Here is a 9,102-nt window from a genome sequence, read left to right as displayed (position 1 = left end):
GTATGGTGAATCATAGATATATATACATAGGCTGTGTCCAAATTCAGGGTCTACATCCTTCGGAGGACTCATTTGAAGGATGTTACGTCACAGCACCGCGACGAAGGCTGTCCAAATTCGTAGGATCCTTCAAATGCGGCCCACAAATACGTCCTCCTTTTCCCCGAATTGGAAGGATGGGTCTGGTGGATCCTTTCCCGTCCTACCTATCCCATAATTCCTTTCGGCAGAGCGCTTCAAATAATGGCGGACGAAACGAGCGGTAGTAATGATGCAAGTTTTAAAAAAACTGGCGTTTCAAAAAATATTTTTTTACAGCGGTTGTCTAGTTAGGCCTTTGGTTTTAGCGTTAAACTTATTTTTTTTTTACATTTGTATGTTTATATGTTAAAAAACATCACTTTTGTAAACTAGCTTCTTTCTTACTGCCTGTGTGAATATCCCCTTACACACAGCTAATTTCTTGTTAGTGATTGAAGCTGTTTTTAACGCTTTTTGGGACGAAAGAGCAGTTATTTTGTTTTGTGCAGTACAGATAACCTTACTTTTTGCTTAGCGCTGTCACGGTTGCTAGGCGATAGGATACGAGCAACGGGGAAGGGAGGGAACTGAAAGAAGGGTAGGCTGTCCAAATTCACTGACACCTACTTCCAGGTTTTGCGGTCTTCGGAGGACCCCTCCTCCGAAGACCTGGTAGGAAGGATCCTAAGGAGGATGCAGACCCTGAATTTGGACACAGCCATAGATACCGCATTGGACCGCTCCAAGCACGTAGATGCGTCCGCCATTTTGGAACGGTCCACTTGACGTCATTCACCATACTGTAGGTTCGCAGACCAATGGCTGTGCAGGACTGTGGCATTTCGAATTTTCAGTGATTACTATGAGATCTATGGGTGAATGACGTCAAGTAGACCGCAGTGAAATGGCGGATGGCTTACGTATAACGGCCCATAGAAACAGTCGCTAATGAGGCATCTATGTATATATATCTATGTGGTGAATGACGTCAAGTGGACCGTTCCAATATGGCGGACGCATCTACGTGCTTGGAGCGGTCCAATGCGGTATCTATGTATATATATCTATGATGAAAACAACCTATGTTCCTACTGAAATGTGGTATTACAGTACATCTTTACGAAATATATGGCTAATCGCCATCTGTAAATTTTTGCGATACAGAATTACTTCGCAAAACATCTCTCGTGAAGCATAAACATAATTAACAGAAGAAAAACAAATTTCTGTGTAGGACTCGTCACTTGCCATTGGAAGCTCCTTGTAGCAGCCTAGTCCTGCAGCTTAGCTGGCAACCTCGAGTCAGGGGGGAGCGGGAGGGGATACACCGTTCTACAGTATTTTGAAAGTGATTGCAGTACCAGTTTTGGCCGCAATCCTACATACGGTTCCTTTAAGCACCAGTACTGTAGTCACATAATCTGCATTTATCTGAAATATAAATCTTTTGTGACATTATAAAAAGTCTTCACTTTTGATTAGTTTAAAGGTGCCATAGAATGCATTGATACAATATTTTAAATTGTTCTCTGATATCTACATAGAAGGTATATGGCATAGGAAAGGGCAAAAATTCTCCAGAAACAGTTTTACAGGTCCATTTAAAACCCTAGGATTTGTCCCTAGAATGAAATGGTCTGTTACTACCTTATTTGGAATGTTCATGAATAATAGTGATGAGCTCTGCTCTGATTGGCTGTTTCACAGAGCGGCTCATTTCAGTAGCTTGCACATGGAGGAAAATATATATTTAATCATGGAGCTCGAGCCGCTATTAATATGCGGTTTATTGAAACTGCCCTTTTGAATGCACAATCATTTTACTTTCACTTTTGTGATTGCATGTGCTCTGTGTAACCTTATACTGCAGCAGCAGTACTTACCACATAAGTTTAGATGCTTGTTAGTGATGCTCAGGATCTGTAAATCATTCGCCATCATCCACGCAGTCATCTCTCCAGCTCTCCATTCATGTGGTAAGTAAAATCTTACATACTGCAATATAACAGGCTACAGCTAACAGTAAGCTAACCATGTCCCTTCAGTGGCCCGCCTTATTTTATTAGAATGCCTTATTTGTTTTCCTTGCCTTTCTGAGTAAGTTACAGACACCAACCATCCCTGCACTTAACATCTCCTGCACAACCTGGAACATAACATTTATTTCTGTGATCTGCCATTTTTTCTATGTCTTCACTTTGTTTTTTTCACAATAGCCTAGCTTCAGAACTTCTGTTGATTGGGCTATGCAAATGTTGGGGGCGTAACTATTAATGATCGCGACTCTTACGCAATAGTCGCTGTTATGTTAGGATTAGCCTATTTTTCAGTGGTCTTTTGCAAACACCAGATTTATATAAGAAGGAGGAAACGATGGTGTTTGAGAGTCACGGTATGTCATGTCCATGTACTGAACTGTTATTATTTAACTATGCCAAGGTAAATACTGTTTTCCATTCTATGGCACCTTTAAAACCTCCTTGCTAATAAAAGTATTAATTTCTATAACCCCCTCCCAAATACTGACTGTATGGTATAGTGTATAATGTTACAAAAGCTTTTTTATTTCAGATAAATGCTGCTCTTTTGATCTTTCTATTCATCAAAGAATCCTGAAAATTTTTACTCAACTGTTATTAGTATTGATAATAATAATAATAATAATAATAATAAAGTTTCTTGAACATCAAATCAGCATATTAGAATAATTTCTAAAGGATTATGTGACACTAAAGACTGTAAAGTAATGATGCTGAAAATTTAGGTTTGATCACAGGAATAAATTAAAATTTAAAATATATTAAAATAGAAAACTGTTATTTTAAATAGTACAAATATTTCAAAATTGTGCTGTTTTTGCTGTAATTTTGATCAAATAAATGCATGGTGGAGCTCTTCTGCAAAAATGATAAAAGTAAAGACAGCTTATTGCTTTCGCTTCTGCTTTTTTGACATTTTGCAGATGGTGCAATATTAATTTGATCATGATCATCAAGTTGTAGTTAACTTTTCAAGTTAACATTTCCCACTACTTCCTTTTTCCAATTAGTCAGAGACTATGGCTATAGACAGAAAAGGAAGTGCAGAAGAAAAAAGAAAGTCAGCAGCACAGAGAAAATTGTGCTATAGCTTTGCATGTTAATCAACAAAACCACAAACAACATTCAGCATCACATTTTTTATCCTCAGAGGGTGTGATATATGATTCTTACAGCTGTGTGCATGTGCAATTACTGAAGTGCTTGTGAGCATGATGGAGCTGCAGCAGCGTTTTTCTGTGTCCGCAAATGAATATGAAGAGGGTGAGGGAGTTGCAGAGAAGAGGGAGATGCAGACAAATGATGCTGTTAAAACAGAAGATCTTTATCAGTGTCTTCAATTCCCACCTACTGCACACCAGGGAACTATTAACAGTACAACACTGGTCTCAGGTAAGACAACAGAGGATGGAAGGATGAATGGAATTGTTGGAACAAAATTTTTCATGTAGTTTACAGATCTTTATTAATCTGTTTAACAGAACTCCGTGAAATAAAGTATGTGTTTTTACTGTTTGCTGTGAACATTCTTATCTCAGCCATCATCCTTGTCATTGTGGGCCTAAACTGTAAGTATCATTGCACAGCATTTGAAATTTATTGAGGCACAAAATAATAATATAGAAAAATTTGTGTCTGTAAAATATTTTACATTTCTGAATATCATGTTTCCCCCCTAGACTCTCACAACAAAGAAACACAACCAATAAAAGGACAAAAAGGTTTATTTAAATTTTTACTTACTGGTGTAAAAAATGTACTTACTGAAAATAAACGGATTCACACATACTTCATTATTAAATTATTTCCAGTTTGTTACATTTCTGTCTTAAATGTTTATACATTGTTCGTCATATTGACAATGTTGTGTATCATCTTTTGAGCTAAACTGAAAAACCAAACTGTCTTTTTTGGTTTTGCTCTAAACCTGCCCTGTTTAGCAGATGACACTCACAAAACGAATACACACCAATCAACTAACAAACTATTCTATGTTTTATACTCTTCTTTCTTATAATTCAGAAATGTGGCTTCTCCATGACAATGTGTTTTATTTGTTCTGGAGTGGCCGCAGTGACTGCAGCGCTGCTGAGAGCTTCTGTTCTAAGAGGAATGCCAGTCTGGCCATTTTAACTGAGCATAACAAGGTACAGCATCCATCCACTTTCTTCTCTTTTTCCCTTTTTTATGTGAACACATTGTTGAATGTATTTGTGTACTTGGGCAGGTCTGGTTGGTGTTGAGGACTAATGGAAAGCAATTTTTGGTTTCAAGAACCTCATCAGATGGATCTGGAGACATTGATTCTCCATCAGCGGTATTTGAATATTTAAAATTGACTTTTTTTTCAAATCTTTTAAAGCTACTGGAGATTTGTAAAACTGAGAGCTTGAAAAAGAAATTGTTTTATAGTGTATATATGATGAATGGCAGCAGTACATAAAACCACTCATTTACACAAAACAGCATAGGAAAAGTAAAAAAAAAAAAAGAAGAAAAATAAGAAAAGCATGTGAGAAAGTATGTTAGAAAGTGTGTCTTACTAAAGCAATAAGCCTCAAGAAGCCACTTTGCGTTGTGCCTAACAACACCCCTTAGCTGTTATAAATTTACTGTAAACCACGGCTTCACAGGGCTTATTGTTTTTATTCCATTTACGTAGTAAGGTTTCATGAAAAAAAACAGCAAATAAAGTGTAATCATATGAATAAAAACTGTATTTTTCCACCAAACAATGTAGTTCCTCAGAAGCAGTTGTGGTTCCAACAAAGTGGTTACCGAGCAACACACAAACATAAACAAGGTTGTGGATTACTATGGGCGAATTCCAAACGGCTATTTTGCGCCCTTCAAGGGCACTTCTAGAAGGGAACGCCATTTGTAGGGACGTTCCAAACGAAAGTGAGCAACTTAATCCCTTCACGAAGGGCCCTTCCAGAAGGCCGTTAGCGAAGGGAACATTCCATGGTCACTTCACGGAAGTGATTTCCGTTAGTGATCACGTTTGCGCAGCGTTGTCAAGGTAACATTTCGTCAGTCATTCCCTTCGCCAAGGGAGTTCCAAACGGTTAAAAGAGACAGAAATGCCCTACTCCCTTAAAAGAACTCACTTCAAAGGGATCTGCCCTTCGGAGGGAGTAGGGCGTAGGGATGCGCACTTCCATTTGGAATTTGCCCATTGTCTCATTTAGAAGGATGCGCCCTCCGGAGGTCGCATTCAAAGGCTGCATACGTCATCGAGGCTGTCTCATTTCAGGAAAGCAAGTAGGACACTTCAAATGCGACCTTCTTTCACAGAAATTCGAAGGATGCATGAGATGTATCCTTTGCTACTACAGATAACCCACAATTCTTTGCGTCGCCGTAAACAACTGTCGTTAATTTGAAAAATGCCGGCACCGGCAGATGTACACACAAGCTAAGATGTAGTGTTTATCATTTAAATCTGTAAAAACGGATAAGGTTGTTCTTAATATCCTCCTATTTTTTCTCTAACAGATATGCTGCAGCTCTTGAAACATTGAATAAAATAAAACAAGTAAAACAAAAGCATTTTTTTTTTCAAATTACTTTACAAATTTAAAAATAATTTCCCTTCATTTAAGTAGTGTGAGAGTGCAACGATGCTCTAAATTTGTTTGCATAGTAACATGATAAATCCTGTTTCATTTTCCAACTGTCCTTTTTTTCTTTCCTCCCGTCCTACGAAGGCCGTCTCGTTTTTGTTCTAAGTTAAGGACACTTCGTATACACGTCCTACAGAGGATTCAACCTCCGGAGGGCGCAGCCTTCCAAATGAGACACAGTTTGTAGTGTAATTTACAACAGCTTAGAACGCTGTTCAACCAATCAGAATCAAGGACCAGGACTACCCGTTTTATAATTACATTACATGCAAATGTTACATTGTGTTACATTCATCTAATATGAATTATATATGTTTTAATTCACATTCTGAGAACATCATTCTATTACATTTCTGTAAAAATGTCTTCTATGTTCTGGTTGTACCTCAGGATGACAAAGATCTTGAGTGTGGCATCATGACCAATGATGTTGACATAAATCATGGAGAAGGATTTGTGTGTGAGAGGAGAGTGAATCGTCCATCCATATGTGTATTTTGAAGACTTTGAAGCTGAATGTATGTACTGGACAGCTCCTTGACCCAAAGTTCAGTTTCCAGACAGCATGCATATGTGTTGTACTTAATTTGTCTTGTTTAATTATTATACTGTTCATATAAAATAATGTTTTATTAATTTGTGCAAGGCAAAACTCTCTGTAATCACTAGACAATATAGTATACAAAACAATATTGTCTCCAGAAGTTACAGATAAGAAGTTATCTCCCTTCAAGGCTTTTAATGACATTTCTAAAAAGCAATCATTGTTTAGAAATGAATTTATTGTTGTTTTAAGAACACTTGAATTTGCTGCTAGGCAAATGGAATCAGGCAGATCTTTGGCAGTGTTATTAGGGTTATTCAATAAATTCAGCTAATTTCTTATGATCACTTCCAGTTTCCAGTGTTTTAACTATTTATACTGAGGGGGAAACCTCCAGCTCTGTTGGTTTCTCTTCTCTTGCTCTTCCTCTGCATCTGCCTTTTGGAAAAAGACTTATCTTTCTTGACTGACTGAATAGGCAAAATCTTATAGAGGTAATTCAATATAATTGGGACTTTTCCCCAGACACATCAATGGCAAAAACGGGTCCAAATTGGCAATTTGAGAGTGAGAGAGAAAGAGAGAGTAACCCCTCTGTCTGTCATACAGAAGATGATGACAATGATCAAAATTACACAGATGCATTACTGAATACATACATCTTTTTTTTTTTAATCTACTCATATGCTCCAGCATCCACAAGCAGTTTGGAGAATGGACAATACATTTAGTCTAAAAGCTTCATACATAGGTGGGGTAAATCCAGGTGAATTAGGACACTTTTGCCATTATGATAACTAAAGGGATCTGTGCACCTTCGTAGAGTAGAGGATTTAACTGCTTGTCAATATGCATACACTATTGATCACATTTATTTATTTAATTAGGTTTATTCACAAATTAAATTTGTGAAGATCATGTGTATATGTTAGTAAACATGATAAGGAAGGATTAGTTGGTTGCTTAATGGTTGCTCAAGTCAAGTCAAGATTATTTATACAGCGCTTTTTACAATACAAGTTGTGTCAAAGCAACCTTACAGTATTAAAATAAGACAATAAAGTGTCAATAATAATGCAAAAGTTCCATATTGCATCAAAGTCAAATTGGAGAGGACTCATCTGGTTCCCGTGGCCTTGCTCCAGTGGCCGTTTAGGGTAGGAGTTCTTTCTTGATGATCTGTCTCTGGGGTTCATCTAGTTGACACGGCATCCGCTGACATTCGGATGTAGGTGTTGATCTAGGTGTTGAGGTTTGTACTAGTCAACACAACCGCAAGCCATAGAGCATCTCAACTAGTTTTTTCAGCCTCAGATCATGTGATGTGTGATTCTGAGCATATGTGTCATTAAGTGTTTGTGAGTGTGATGGAGCTGCAGCAGCATTTTTCTGTGTCTATGAATGAATATGAAGAGAGTGAGACGACGCAGAGAAGAAGTGCCTTTCAAACAGAAGATGTTTATCAGTGCCTTCAGTACAGACCTCCTGCAGCCCAAGGAACTATGAACAGTACATCACTAGTCTCAAGTAAGACCAAATTGGAGAAATTAATGGAATCAATTAAATCAATTAACTTACATATATATAGTTTATATTCAAAACCACTGTATTATTCTTTGTTTAACAGAGCACAGTGAAAGGAAGTATGTGTTTTTACTGTTTGCCGTAAACATTCTGATCTCAGGTATTATCCTCATCCTTGTCATTGTGGGCCTAAATTGTAAGTATTATGCACAGCAACAGTTTAAGCTCAAACACCATTTGAAAAGTATTGAGGCACTAAATAATAATCTAAACAGATGAATTTTGACAGTAACAGGTACAGTTCATGTAGTTTCACTGCATATTCATGAATATCATTTCCCTCTCAGACTCTCACAACAAAGAAACACAACCAACCAAGGGAGAAGATGGTTCATTTAAAACTTTTACTGATACTGGTGAGAAGAAAGTAATGTTAACTAATTTCTACATTTCCAGTTTGAAACATACATTGAAAAACTTTATATAAACTGTGTACAGAGCTGGGTAGATTACTTACAAATTGTAATCTGTTACTGATTCCAGATTACATGACAAAAAATGTAGTCACTAACATAATCTGTTAGATTACACATTTTAGGTAATATAATCAGATTACTTTTGGATTACTTTTAATTTAACTCGTATATCACATTGATTTAAATAAGATTATCTTCTACCATAATGATGTAAAAAAAAAATGCCAATGCCACTCGCAAAACCATTATGAATACAAAGATATTTTTAATGGTTTCTAGATTATTAAAATATTTTTTTCTTCAAACTACAAACTAACTTATATTTATTCTTTGTTATCTTTCAGAAATGTGGCTTCTCCATGACAATGTGTTTTATTTGTTCTGGAGTGACAGCAGTGACTGCAGCGCTGCTAAGAACTTCTGTTCTAAGAGAAATACTAGTCTGGCCATTTGAACTAAGCATAACAAGGTACAGCAGCTATTCATCCACTTTCCTCTCTTTTTCTACAGAATTTTACAGCATTAGTTTAATTTAGTTAATTTAGAAGTAGAATTAGGAATTAATGTAAAAGCATTATTTTAAAAAAATACCAACACAATATGTAAAAAATCTATCAGAGTTAAAAATGTAATTACATTATTAGTTTATGAAGGTGATGTTCATATACTGAATGCGGGATCATTTTTAACTCATAAATTGTTATTTATTCATTTTTAAGTAATTTAGACTTAAAGTTGACTATATATGGTTAAAATTAAAATTCACTTATTTCTATTTAAATTAATTAAATGTGATTTTGAATCTTTTTGAATTTGAACATATTTGTTAAGTGTATGTGTGTGTGTGTGTGTGTGTGTGTGTGTGTGTGTGT

The 9,102-nt window shown here is 36.4% G+C and overlaps 1 protein-coding gene across 1 annotated transcript; it reads left to right on the top strand.

Moving 5' to 3' along the window:
- The first annotated feature begins 3,260 nt into the window (after positions 1–3,260).
- Positions 3,261–6,559, top strand: LOC141334323 (uncharacterized). Its single transcript, XM_073839377.1, has 6 exons — positions 3,261–3,452; positions 3,542–3,628; positions 3,740–3,781; positions 4,083–4,207; positions 4,288–4,377; positions 6,077–6,559. The coding sequence occupies exons 1-6, from the start codon at positions 3,272–3,274 to the stop codon at positions 6,185–6,187; spliced, it is 636 nt and encodes a 211-aa protein (XP_073695478.1). The 5' UTR covers positions 3,261–3,271; the 3' UTR covers positions 6,188–6,559.
- The last annotated feature ends 2,543 nt before the right edge of the window (positions 6,560–9,102 follow it).

The sequence above is a fragment of the Garra rufa genome, chromosome 5 (genome assembly GCF_049309525.1).
Source record: "Garra rufa chromosome 5, GarRuf1.0, whole genome shotgun sequence".
NCBI classification, from domain to species: domain Eukaryota; kingdom Metazoa; phylum Chordata; class Actinopteri; order Cypriniformes; family Cyprinidae; genus Garra; species Garra rufa.
The sequence above is the reverse complement of the archived record's forward strand: the minus strand, read 5'-3'. Positions and strand labels throughout refer to the sequence as shown.